This window comes from Astatotilapia calliptera, chromosome 4 (genome assembly GCF_900246225.1).
Source record: "Astatotilapia calliptera chromosome 4, fAstCal1.2, whole genome shotgun sequence".
In the NCBI taxonomy this organism is placed as follows: Eukaryota; Metazoa; Chordata; class Actinopteri; order Cichliformes; family Cichlidae; genus Astatotilapia; species Astatotilapia calliptera.
In genome coordinates, this window is record NC_039305.1 from 1,629,616 (window position 1) to 1,642,500 (window position 12,885).

At 46.6% G+C, this 12,885-nt stretch overlaps 2 protein-coding genes across 2 annotated transcripts in view; both read right to left on the reverse strand.

The window, feature by feature from the left end:
* Positions 1–291: 291 nt before the first annotated feature.
* On the reverse strand, positions 292–7,140 carry maza (MYC-associated zinc finger protein a (purine-binding transcription factor)). The gene is made up of 7 exons (XM_026163906.1): positions 5,878–7,140; positions 4,092–4,242; positions 2,598–2,989; positions 2,053–2,309; positions 1,125–1,188; positions 762–933; positions 292–675 (listed from the first exon to the last, which is right to left on the reverse strand). Exons 1-7 carry the CDS (start codon positions 5,908–5,910, stop codon positions 350–352), a joined length of 1,395 nt encoding a protein of 464 aa, XP_026019691.1. The 5' UTR covers positions 5,911–7,140; the 3' UTR covers positions 292–349.
* A 113-nt stretch (positions 7,141–7,253) lies between these two features.
* cdipt (CDP-diacylglycerol--inositol 3-phosphatidyltransferase (phosphatidylinositol synthase)) overlaps positions 7,254–12,885 on the reverse strand; it is a 7,841-nt gene continuing 2,209 nt past the window's right edge. The window contains exons 4-7 of the mRNA XM_026163907.1: positions 11,108–11,189; positions 10,939–11,020; positions 10,200–10,338; positions 7,254–7,627 (exon numbers count right to left, since the gene is read on the reverse strand). Of these exons, the coding sequence (XP_026019692.1) occupies positions 7,585–7,627; positions 10,200–10,338; positions 10,939–11,020; positions 11,108–11,189 (346 nt within the window). The 3' untranslated portion in view covers positions 7,254–7,584. The remainder of the gene's footprint in view (positions 7,628–10,199; positions 10,339–10,938; positions 11,021–11,107; positions 11,190–12,885) is intronic.

Below are 12,885 nucleotides of genomic sequence, written 5' to 3' on the forward strand. Positions count from 1 at the left end.
GACAGAGGTGGGCGTCGCGGGAACAAACCGAGGTCGCCGTCCTCACAGAGCCACGGAGAAGTCGTGGCACTCTCCATCCAGATGTGGCAGGAAACAACCTGAGACAGAAAAATCAAAGCTCACCTCATTTCATAAAAAAAGGTGCAGCAGAGTCCAGGACTACAAACATGGCCATTAATGAGCAGAATGGATCCACACACCTGCTCCGGTGGCTCCTCCTACGTGTCCTTGCTTCCTTTTGCCTCGACTCCTGCGACTCCCCCCTCGACTCCACCCCACCTCCGCCCCTGATCCCCTTCCCTGCAGTCCCACCCCAGCTCTCCCCTGCCCCCACTCGCCCCCCAGCGTGCTAGCTGTGGGGCTGCGGGGCGATACCGGAGCAGTCAGTGACCAGCAGTCCCACTGTGCTAGCACTGGACACCGTGACCGCCACGCTGGTGGTGCCCACGGGCCCCGTGCTCGTCTGGTCGGGGGTGGGGTCGCCCTGGTTGGCGTGGGTGCCCATGTGACCCTGGAGCTGCGTGGCCGTCTTGCACTGTACCCCGCACAGCTGGCAGAGCAGCACGCCGCCGGCCCCGGTCCCGCCGAAAGCCCCCCGCGCCCCGCCGCTCTCCTTCCACTCCTGGCCGTGGTGCTTCTGGGCGTGGACGCGCAGGTAGGTGAGGGTGGTGAAGCCTGCGGGACAAGAGCACACAGACACGTGAAGGCGGGGTGATGGCGGACTGTCGGTGGTGCTTTCTCGTGACGCAGCCGTGTCTTACTGCGGTTGCAGAGGTGGCAGGCGTGGTGCTGTGATTGGTTGTGGACCCGCATGTGGTCGGTGATGTAAGCGGCCGACAGCAGCTTCCCGCAGATGTGACACGGCACCTTCTCCTCGTGGCGAATCAGGTGAGCACGGAGGCGATCCCGTGTGGCAAACGCTGACGTGCACGTCTGCAGAAAACAGGAAGGCGTGGATGAAACGAGTGAAATTTTCAAAATAAGACGTAGTTGCTTATCAAAACACTTAAGAGGACGAAATGTTCTAAATGTAAAATTTGATGCTTTTTATTGAAATTTTGATGTTGTGGTTTTCTGAATGCAGGACTGGCGGTGCTGGTTTACAAACAGGAAACAGGTGTTACCGTGCACTTGAACGGCCTCTCTGTGGAGTGCACCTGTCGCACGTGACTGTTGAGGTGGTCCGGTCTGAAAATGCAAACAAGAATGAGATTCATGTTTTTTACTAACTGTTTAAATTGTATTAAGGTTTAAAGCATTATTAGGGGCGGGGCCTCTTTGACTGACAGGCGGCTGTAGCTGCTAACTGTGTGCTAGGCTTCACCTGAACTGGACCGTGTTTGTGCCAATGGAGCTTTTTTAATGACATCATCTGACCAATCATATGGCCGCTCTCTGAGCTCCAGCTTAGGTGAGATTCTGGGATTACGATTGGATGTTACTAATCGGCGGGTGTCTGTGTGCTGGCTACAAACAACCAACATGACGGCAACTATAAAGCTAAAATCCAGAGTAAAGAAACTGACGGATGACATCATGGTGGTTGCAGCCATCTTTTATTTACAGTGTGTGTTTGCTACAGGAAGTCTGGCTGTATAAAGTCTGGTTATGAAATGGTTCTAACTTATGAGCTGTGGTGTGTGGGGACACTGCTTCAGTTCACTTGGACGAGCTGAGTGAACAGCTTCCTGATGACTTCACAGGTTCAGGCACTAAAGTCGTGAAGCAGCATAAACTGTATATAGAAGAGGGACGAGGCAGCTGTGAGCAAATCAAGTCGAGCTGTTCCCATTTTCTCTTTCGGATGTTAGGACTGAAACGGGGGGACTCAAACAACTCGTCTTTGTTTTCCTGTTCTCATCAGTTTGTGTTCAATGAGACTTGAAATCAGAGGCTAAGATCAGAAGCTCATCAGGACATAGAGTCCTAAATAACCACAAAACAGTCACATCTACATCTTTCATGGTGTTGCAACTGCTAAATGTGAGCGGTTACATAAACGAGCTCTCTGTGAGGAGTTAACGCTGCCCGAGGAGCGGATGGCGCTCGTACCGAGAAAAGGCCTTGGCGCAGTGCGGGCAGATGTACGGCTTCTCCACGCCGCCCTGGTGCGAGCGCACATGGTAGCTCATCCTGTCTTTCCTCTTGAAGCGCTGCTGGCAGATGGGGCAGGAGTACGGCTTCTCGTCCGAGTGGGACAGCCGGTGGCGGTTGAGGTGGTAGACGTCCCTGAAGGCCTTTCCACAGGCCTCGCAGGCGTGGTTCTTCCTCACCTGATTGGTGCTGGGAATGGGATTAGGATTGGGATTCTGCGGGAAGAGGCAGAGAAGTTCAGTCGTAAATACACTCTGAAGTCTTTTCCTGCTGTCAGAGGGCCTCTCTCTGCTCCCGGCATCAACACTAGCTGATTATGATGCTCGTCTGAGGTTTTCTGATGTTTTGATCCACAAAGATTTAATTCAAATTGTGTGTTTATAACCGTGAATGTCAGCGGCCATGTTTCTGGACACTTCCTGCAGCTGCCGCTGGCATCAAAAGGCCCTGAATGGTCCTTTAATCTTGGCCTTACTCTCTGGCTCTCTTCCCGGTGAACCCACCTGCTCCATGGACCCAACGACAACAACGGCTGCCTGGATGGGCTGAGGCGGCGCAGCCATGGTTACTGTTGCCGGGGCGATGGACACAGACACCGGCTGGCCCTCCTGGTTGACGTGCTGGCCGGGCTGGGGGAGGGTCTCTTGGCCGGGAGCCGCGGGAGGGGGAGGAGGCTGCTGCGGGGGCAGGGCGAGGTGGAGGAGGGAGAGCGGGACCGTCTGCTTCTCCACCCGGCCGGCCTTCGCTCCGTCCTCCTTCTCCCGGGCCGCCCGATCCTTCATCTTGATGCCCGTGTGCACCGACTGGTGCCGCCGCAGGTTGTAGCTGTTCTTGAACTCCTTGTTGCAGGTGGCGCAGATGTGGGCGGGCCGGCTCGGCTTGGTGAGCGGTTTGACTGGCGGACATTAAAGTCACATTTTAGTCACAGTCAGTGCACTCTGAGTTTAACATTTGTCTGAAGAAACGTCGGTAATTTACTGACTTCAAACTAATCCTGTAACACTGGTTTGTAAACTGTTAGAGGACAAACTGAGCTCTAACACAACAAACACAGACAAAAAAAAGATAAATTCCTCAAGTGTTTATTTCTTTGTTGATTTACAATCTACGGAAAACTGAGCCGTACTCATGTATGGGGGACAAAAAGTGTCAACACAAATAACTGGCACCATTTTTAACCATTATGTGAAATATTGTGCCAAACCCTGCTGCTTAGCAACAAATCAAACCAATCAACTGCTAAAAAACACAATGTTGTGCAGAGTGTATGGAGGACTTTTCTGGAGAAATTTAAATAATTTTGATGAATTCTGCAGATCTGAGTAAAATCATTCAACATTTTTGGGCTTGAATAATGTGACCAAATGTGTCACTTTTTTAATATTGTTAAATATACTGTATATTTAACAATTTAACAACTTTGTACTGCACGTAACATTTGCAGCTGTAATCTTCAGTCATAACAATAATAATTATTATAATCATTTTTCTGTTACCACAATAAAAAGAAAACTGTTCCTGTTTCTGGAAGAGAAAACACGTCAAACCTGATAAATATGAAAATGAAAAACATGCGAGTTTTAATGAATGTATTTATTTTGCAGCTCTAACCTCAAAAATGTTCTTTCTTATGTTTCTGTAAACAGGCTGATTAGTGAAACTTTTGGGTGTCTGGTTTCCCCTCACAGCTCAAACGTCTCCTGTACATCCAGTAAAAACTGTCTACACAGAAGAGCCCAGCGTGCTGCTAAAGTCACTGATACTCTGAAGTAAATCAGAGGACATAAACCACAAACATGAAGCCTGTTTTCTGCTCGTGAACTCTGACTCTGTGATAAGCGTGCAGAAAAATAAAATCTCCCACTGATAACCAAACTGCTGACGCTGCAATAAAAGCCCAGAGTTCAGAAGATAACCTTTAAAAACGTCAATATCGGCCTGTTTGAACAACTTCAAAACACGTCAGTGACGAGGTTTAAACCCCGCCCCATCCTCACCTGGCAGCGGCTCCTCGCTCAGGGCGGCCGTGTCGACGGTGGACGGCGGTGTCACGATGTGCTCGCCCGGAGGACTCTGAGCCGAGCCGGTCAGCTCCGGCAGCAGCTCCGACTGTAGCGGCGTCTCGGGCTGACTCTGAGTCGGAGGCGTCTGCCGGAGGTCAGTGAGAAACATCTGAATCAACACACAGCCATTTACACCTGGAACATCCAGGCTCAATGGAAGCTTATTTACTGTAACAGTGTACACAGGGCAGGTGAGGGCGTGGCCCTATGGAGGACCAAAAGTGTCTACAAAGTAAACCAACATCTATAAATGACTGAATGTGTCATTAAATGCATCAAAAAGGACATTAATGATTAAAGTTTTGATGACAATGACGACAGGTGTAACATCAGGCGTAAGAGGGCGAGCTGAATGCAGAGGGAGAAGGTCCTGGCCCGAAACAACATAACATTTTCTGAATGATCTCCAGGCTGACAGCTCTGTGGAGGACTTCATCGGTGAGACGTGCAGAGTGCAGGAGAGCGCTCGGCTCTCAGTAAACCACGGCACATCTGGAAACACCAGCTCCGTCTGGAGCAATGCAAAGCTCTGTGACCCGTCTAAGCTTTGAAGGATGACGATAAGATCCCCGAGGTTCTGTGATGGGTTACAATAACCTGACGTCATGCAGGAGTCTGACAGCCCAAATTTCTTTTGCTTACAAAAAGAGCTCAGTATCGGTCAGCCCTGTGCAGCGCCCTCTTCAGGTCACCCCACAGATTTCATCTTCAGCTTTCTAGCAGACGCCCGGTAGCACGATGGTGCCACCACCGTGCTTTGCCATGGCCGTGCATTCGTTCAGTGATGCACGGTGTTGTTTCTGTTTCTGCAGCTTTCACAAATACGGCCAAAAAGTTCAACCTTGGCCTCATCAGACCACAACGACACATTTGCCCACATTTTTTAACAGTGCGCTGAAAAGTTTCTCTCCGTAAGAGAAACAGCTCAGAGCTCAGACGTGGGAACATCCGGCCTCTCAGAACGGCTTTCTTCTCGTCTTTTTGTTTTAGCACTGCCTGGCTAATTAGAAACCAGCCTTCAGAGGTTATAGGTCACAATCAAAGTGCAAAAAATATTTCGCTTGGCCTAATTTGTTTTTACTTCACACAAACCTGCCACAGCAGAGCTGCAGAACCAGTTTATGCTTCATGGGTCTTATGGAAGCATGAGAAGAAGCTGATAGTCTGTCATGTGCTTCGATACTTTGGCCAAAAGTAAAACACTTTTACTTACACTGTTGTTCAACATGAAGTTCGATTACAAACTAAAGCGGGTCGAGGAGTGTTTCTAAAGGGGTGTTTCTAAAGTATTTATTTGCCCCCTAAAGGGTTCATGCAGAGTGGCTGTAGCTCAGGAGGTAGAGCAGGAAGGTTGGTGGCTGGTCCTCCTAGTCTGCACCCCAAGTTGCTCTCCGGTGTATGGATGTGTGTGACTGTCAGTAGGCGCTTGTGTGAATGGGTAAAGCGCTCTGAGTGCTCCAGGACAGCAGAAGAGTGATATATAAGAATCAGTGAGGACAAACACAAATCCTTCTCTCACTTTCAGGGGACTGACAGGTTAAATAAGGAGGCAGTGCCCCGGGTGAGAGGTCAGCAGGATCAAAGTGGAGACAAGGGGATCCACACCAACAACTCCCCCCTGACCCCTCCGTGACCTCCCCACCTGCAGCAAAGCCCAACGGCCCCCACCCGCCCTCAAAAAGCCCAAACCACGCAGCAGCCACGGGAATTTAGCACTCACCTGAAAGAGGAAATTACTCCAGGAGGTGTCCATCCTGAAGGAGACCCAGCTGGGGACCGAAGAGGAGGAGGAGGAGGTGGAGGAGGGGGAGGTAGAAAAGCTCCGGGAGCTGCTGTGAAAACAAAACGCGAGGCCTGTATGGCAGCTCCCCTCCACCGACAGGGGAAATGAGTCCCAAAGCCCTGACACTTCTTAGAGAAGAAGCCTCCGAGAGGCAGGAGTTAATATGGCAGCTAAACAGTCACTGAGCAGATGCTTCTGTAAATGCGACAGAATGGTTGGTCTCATGCGTACTTGCTTTAATGGTGCGGTTTAATTTAATTTGCTTATGTCGACTGGAATAAAAATCTGCATGCAAAGTATTTTAATGGCGAAGCCGAGCAGTCGAGACGTGCTAATCATAGCAGCGGCTGTTCGGGACTCGTTTATAGCTCCGACAAGGCCGCAGCGTCGGCTTCCGAGCCTCGGAGTTGCGTAGGGCTCGTCCCCCGGCTAGAGCGCTCCCGGTCGGCCGCGGTCCGTGGCTCCGCCTCGGTGTCTGAATCGACAGGATGACATCTTTCTGTTTTTTTCAAACCCGCTCCCTCGCGCTCCCTCTCGCCCTCCCTCCCTTCGCTCTTTCTTCCTTTTCTTTTTTTATCTCTTCTTCACCCCCTCTGTCCCTCTCTGCTTTAAAGGGAAAGTATTTGGCGTGTGCACCCTCCTCGCGGACCCCGTCTCGCCCCCGCCACTTCTCGGTAGGCCGACAGATAATCAAATCCGACATTTATGGGATCAGCTCGGCCGTTAACTCCGCCACTTCGCTTAAAGGAACCCGAAAACTGGCGCTGCGCTGCGGGGAAGAGGTGGCAGGCGGTGATCCGAGCCGCGTTCGCGCCAAACTCTCCGGTAAAATGGTGTCGGGTTCGGCTAAAATGAGCCTTTATCCCCGAGCATCTTAAAGGTAACGATGCGCGCAAGTGCAACAGCTGGATGTAACCTCAAAACACATGACGTCCGTCCGTGAACGGGCCACACCGCGCGGCCCGCCAGACTCCATTCAAACGACTCTAAATTCCCGTCTCCGGCGGACTTACTGCACGATTGAGTGCTGACAGTAACACAGCCACGACACGAAGGACATCCCCACGAATCCGCTCGACCTTAAATGAGCACAGCTGGATTTTATTATTTTTTTGTTCAGCCATTGTAGTGCAGTTATCCTCAGCTCCTGTAACGCTAAATGCCATTTCCTGCTTTCTTCACACTTATTAAACTAATTTTATTCTTTTATTTTGATTTACTTCATTCATTGAGGTATTTTATTTACTTTTTAAAATTTTTTTTTTACCTTGTTTATAAAATTGTCACTTCCATTTTATTTAGTTATACTTGTGCTGACTGAACTTTTATTTGTTCATTTTGTCGTTGGCTGGTGTAACAGGAATTTCCCGCTGTTGTAATAAATAACGTTGATGTGATTTTCTCTCAAAGTGAGGAACCTGTCAGCACTAATATTCAGATGAAAACAGCTGTTTTATTTTTAATGTCAGACTGAATGGAAGGTGAAGGCGGGCCCTCGGGTCTCCAGGCTGAAATACAGAAAAACAATCGCAGGCAGCTGCACTTCTGCAGACGTTTTAAAGAGAAGCCCAGCTGTCCCGTGGCCCTGCAGGTCCAGGTGGAGTGACCAGGTGCCCCTCTTTAAGTGGCTGCTCAGCAGTTTTATTACCCGTCCACCTGCAGGGACACTCCCACATTTTGACCGTTTCTGGAATATAAAAGAAAAACGATGATCTGTGGACGAATCACAGCTTAAGTCAACGTTCAGCTTCTGTTCAGGACTTTTAAGAAACTGGTTTTATATAAATTACAGTGGTTATATGATCAAGCTGCAGGCTGGTTACTTCCCTCAGCTCTCTTCGGCCCACACCGGGTCTGTGTTTGTGTCTCACCATGAATCCAGATGTGTTCAGGCATCCATAACTGTGCATCAGCGCTGTCATTCAGAGCTGACGTGCAGATGTTCTCGCGATCACGTCCCCACAGCGTCAGTATGAACATGCAGTATTATGACAGCATGAATTCATGTTAAAATAAACCCAGTCTGCTCATTTCATGCTCGGCTCCTTTATTTCACACTTTTAGATTCTTGAGCTGTTCCCCGTTTAAGTCGTTCAGGTTGTGTTAAACTCTTTGGCTTCAGTAGAACAAGAATTTACCAAAAAATAAAGATCTGATGTGATATGGAACAGGAAGAAATAACTGAAGGTCAAAGTGCAGAGCTCTGTACTCGTCTTCAACGCTGAAAAGCAGAACCAATCAAACCGACAGCTCGTGGAGTCCAAACTGACTCGAAGGAGAAAAGTTTAAATACAAATCTGAATTTTTTTATTGAACACAACGTTTTTCTTTTGCAACTTTTTTTTTTATTTTTTACAGTAAATTCAAACCAAGCAAACAAAACCAGCATCAAATATTTAAATTACAACATTATTTCCTTTTAAATAGAACATCAAACTTTGCTTTCAGGTCGATATATATATTTCATATTAATACATTCTAGCAAATACAGTATGCGGATTTCAGCACGCTCTCTGATTGGCTCCGTCAAAGCGACACACACAGGTAACACTTGGTGCTCCTCAGGTGAGGTAAACGTACAGTTTCTGACAGAGGAGACGCTTCCTCTCCTAGCACTAAAATAAAACGAGCCCAGCTACTGCTCAGCCTCCGTCTAATCAGCCAAGCATCAGCAGGAACAGGAAGTGAGGCGCAGGAACAGAACGAAAGGTGAGAGGAATATTTAAGCTTTTGGTCGTGTCATCATTTCAGGGACGGTTTCGTCTTCACAAATAAAAAACATCTAAATAAGGAATAAAAAGTGGATTTTCAGAGAGTGGAATAAGCATTAGAATTTAGATTTTACCATTAACGTGTCGGTAACCAGCCTGACGGTCACGGTGGAGGCGACTTCGGACGGTTAACGGGCGCTACACATCGTCAGCTGCTCCTCATTCATTTAAACACACCTGGAGTTTTTCCTCCGAATAAAAAAGTCGGTGTCCAGGAAAGCGCCTCAGGCCTTCTGACAGACACCACTGAGTCATGACATCATCTACACGCACACCTGCACAGGTGCGTCCAGTCAGACCGAACGGCCCGCCTCCTCTCAGCTTCAGACTGAGCCTCCCATCAATCATCTGTCAATTAATCACAATCACTGAGCCGACGACCTCGACCTAACAACAGGCAGAAGTCTGTCCTCACAATCCTGCTGCTACACACCTGGAAATGACGCATAATTACAACAATAATAATAATACTAAAAATAACAGCAATAATAGTAATTACAATAATCTGTATTTGATCTGTATTTTCATTTTTTCATGTTGTTAATAGTTTGGTCAGTAAAATGGGAAAATAATAATAATAATAATAATAATAATAATAATAATAATAATAATAATGATGATAATAACAACAACAACAACAACAATTTGGAACATTGATATTCAGATACGGAGGACTAAGAATGCCCTCCCCTCCCAAAAAAAAGGTTGAGTTTTTGTTTACTTTTGTAATAATTATTTATTTGCTTCTTTATTTACATATTTGTCCTTTCAGATCGCGCCTCATTTATTTTGGCCGGACTTTAGTCACTCCTCTTATTTCTGTATTTACTTTTCTTTCTAGATTTAAATATTGATGGATGTATAAACACATTAGCAGATAGCAGCAACATTATTTTTCCTGCCTACAGTCATTATTAACATTACTTCTTATTCTTTTAGTGATTTTTAAATTCCTTTTTGACTTTTGGTCCTCCGTATTTGTCTGTTCAAACTTAAATATTTAATTTAAAAATTTGTTGTTGTTTTTTTAAAGCGTTCAGATGTTTTTTTAATTATTGCTATGATGTAAAACTGAGAAAGTGTGGCAGTGAGAATGAGCAACATTTGATTAGGTGTACTCGATAAATCTGATACGAATCGTCGGCTCGTTTCAGCTTTAACGGAAAAATAAAGAACACCTGCGTTAGCTCTCGCTGTCATCACCGACGGACACGCCTCTCACGTTAGCGTAATAAAACAGGAGAGCGGTAACCGGGGACCTGTCCGTTTATCATACATGTAACCGTGCGTGTCGTCCTTTAAGTTTGCATTATGAGCTTATGTTGTGATTTAAAGGCTGCGCCGTGGATTCGGAATATTTTTCTCCATATTTGGTCAGAATCCGTGTCGGTCTGACAAACTTTCCCTTTAAGAAAACAAGAATAAGTGAAAGCGCGACGGATCTGCTGATGCTGTTGCAGCTCTCGCCGCCTCCCCGTGACCTCTTACTTCATCTTCAAGGCCTTCTCCCGCTCGGCGGCATCAATGGCGGCCATGTTCTTGGAGGCGGTGATGAGGTGCAGGACGCTGATGCCGGACTTGAGCAGGCAGATGATCCCGCAGAGCCCCTGCAGCCAGTAGAGCCAGCCTGTGGAGAAATGCAGCGACTCAAGTTTAACATCAGACTCAGAGGAACGATGAGTTTCCTGTTCAGCACCTGAACACGTTAACATTCCCAGCTCTGGATTTTAACAGCAGGACTCTGCTAAAGAAGCTCAGCATGACTCACAGCTTTAATTAACCAAAAACGAGAACTCGACTAACACTCGCGGAGAACAACCACCATGACATTTATCAACACTTTCATCAACAAATAAAAAATAAGATGAAAATGTTCTGGAAAGATGAGATCCAATCAGAACTAATAAAGGTGTGCAGAAAGGTGGGATGAGTTTGGACGTGAGCCAATCAGAAGCTAGCTCCCACGATCTCTGCTGAACACACAACAAAACAAGGACACTCGCGAGGAAGAGACGAGCAGACGTACGAACACGTTCACACTCGATGTCAAAGAAAATAAACCGAAACTCTGACCAGCAAAAACAAACTTTACACTTTAACTGAATCCACATTAGATTTTAGTCGACAAGAATCTTAATCGACTAAAACAACTTTGATCCGTAAACACTGATGTCCAAACTCAGTCTCACCTGTGAAAGTGAGGAAGACGAGGATAATAAGCTCTTACCTGCCGGCTCCTCGATGTGATAGAGAAGGTAGAGCAAGCAGAAGAAGAGCTCGTTCCCGGCGCACATCACAAACAGGACTGGCTGCAGGACACACACACACACACACAAACGTTCACTGACTGTTCCTTTAAAATTCACACGGACACGTTTATCATACGACACACAGACCTTGGAGGTGTAGTAGAGGCGTAGGATGGCGTTCCCAGAGAGGTCGATGGTTTTATGGCTCGCTGATCCCTTTACAGTCGAGCTGAGGAAGACAGATAAGAAAACACGATCAGCCGCAGCACAACACCTCGTCCTTACCAGTGTTGGGTAAGTTACTTTAAAATAGTAACTTAGTTACATTACTAGTTACTTCTCTCAAAAGTAACTCAGTTACTTCAAGTTACTCGTTACTTTCAAAGTAACTAGTTACTAGGGAAAGTAACTTTGGTTTTACTCAGAATTCTCTTGTTAATGTGTTGCTCCCATAACTTTGCAGTCTTCTAGCTTGCTTACTTGCCACAGTACACTGTGCCACCTACCAACAGAAAGAAAAAGATAATGTGCATATTTCCACGAGAGAAATCCCACGCCTGGACCGTCATTGACTGCTGCCATGATTCTAGCCTACGTCACAGTGTCATCTGCGCCTTTTACATCCAACACAAAAACTGCAGTCGTGGTGCTTCGATTGTACTCAGAACTCGGAAATTCTGCCTTCTGAATAGGAAGATGTAGGTAACAGCAGACTGCAGATGAGCTGCATACAGGGCTGGACTGGGACAAAAAAATCGTCCCGGGCATTTTGACTAGAGACCGGCCCACCATTATAGGAAAAATCATAAAGCCTTTGAATGAAAATAAACACTGTTGTGACAGTGATGTACACTGTTCTGATGGTATATATGCATCAATCTATCAATCGTTTGTTGTAAGATTCAGATAATTATTTTTTAAAAGTGAGACATTTTAAATGAGAATAAGAAAGAAAAGTATGTCTTTGTGCCCCCCTCTCCCTGTTAATGCCCTACCTGCCCCCCTGGCAACACTTTGCTAGACCCGCCCCTGCACAGTCACCAGCTGTCAGCTACTTAGAAAAGGATCCTGGTGTTATTTGTCTCTCAGAAACAGTTCATAACTTCAACTCATCCATGTCACCTAAAAGGTAAACCTGTTTCTCCATCACAGCTCTGATGATTCAGTAAGGACATCTCCTGGTTTCATCTTCATGTTTCCCTCTCACCAGATAACCAAACCGACATCATGACCAGCAGCTTTACAGCTGTGGCTCCAGCAAACATCAGCTGATACTAGAAATTAATATTAAATAAATTCTAACAACAGCTGATCAAGCTTAAACGTGCTGCTGTTGTTTAGTGCGACATCCGCTGGTTTCCTCTTTCTGAGCAAAGTGAGCGATAAACAAACAAGAGAGAAAAGACGATCAGCTGATCACTGATCAGTTTCATGATTGAAGTAGAAACAGGAGAGGGAGGGGGGAGAATGAAAGAAGAAGAGGCAGCTGTGCAGCAAAGACACAGAATAACTCCAGCTTTGTGTCTTTTCCATTGTAGCTGAATTACGGGACAAACTGTTCCTTTTCACCTCAATAAGAAACGCGTAATATTTTCTCTGAATACCAGACGGGACGGTTGGCAACTCTAATAACTTATGAACAAAATAAAGTTCAACTTCATTAACTTCATAGCACCACCCAGCTGTATAGAAACTCCGTCATGCTAGCTAGTAGCAGTACGGAAAAAGTCAGAATAACGAAAATAAACTCCACCTAAACTTGGTTCATATCTGACCCAGAGAGACTGCAGGTCATAACTTCTTACCTGAAGTTCAGTTCACACTTGGACCGGCGGCCGCCTCGGGTCTCTTTTCCTTCTGCCTCCCTTTTCCTTCATCCACCTGCTGGCCTCCACCACTTGCTAATGTTACTGAATCTGTGGAAG

What these genes read in the sequence shown, in the direction of transcription:
- maza (XM_026163906.1), bottom strand. Translation starts at nt 5,910, where the DNA reads ATGGACACCTCCTGGAGTAATTTCCTCTTTCAG. An exon ending in GAGCGAGGAGCCGCTGCCAG is followed by an intron (nt 2,990 to 4,091) that starts GTGAGGATGGGG and finishes AATGTCCGCCAG; the next exon opens with TCAAACCGCTCACCAAGCCG. An exon ending in CTGCCACCTCTGCAACCGCA is followed by an intron (nt 676 to 761) that starts GTAAGACACGGC and finishes CTTGTCCCGCAG; the next exon opens with GCTTCACCACCCTCACCTAC.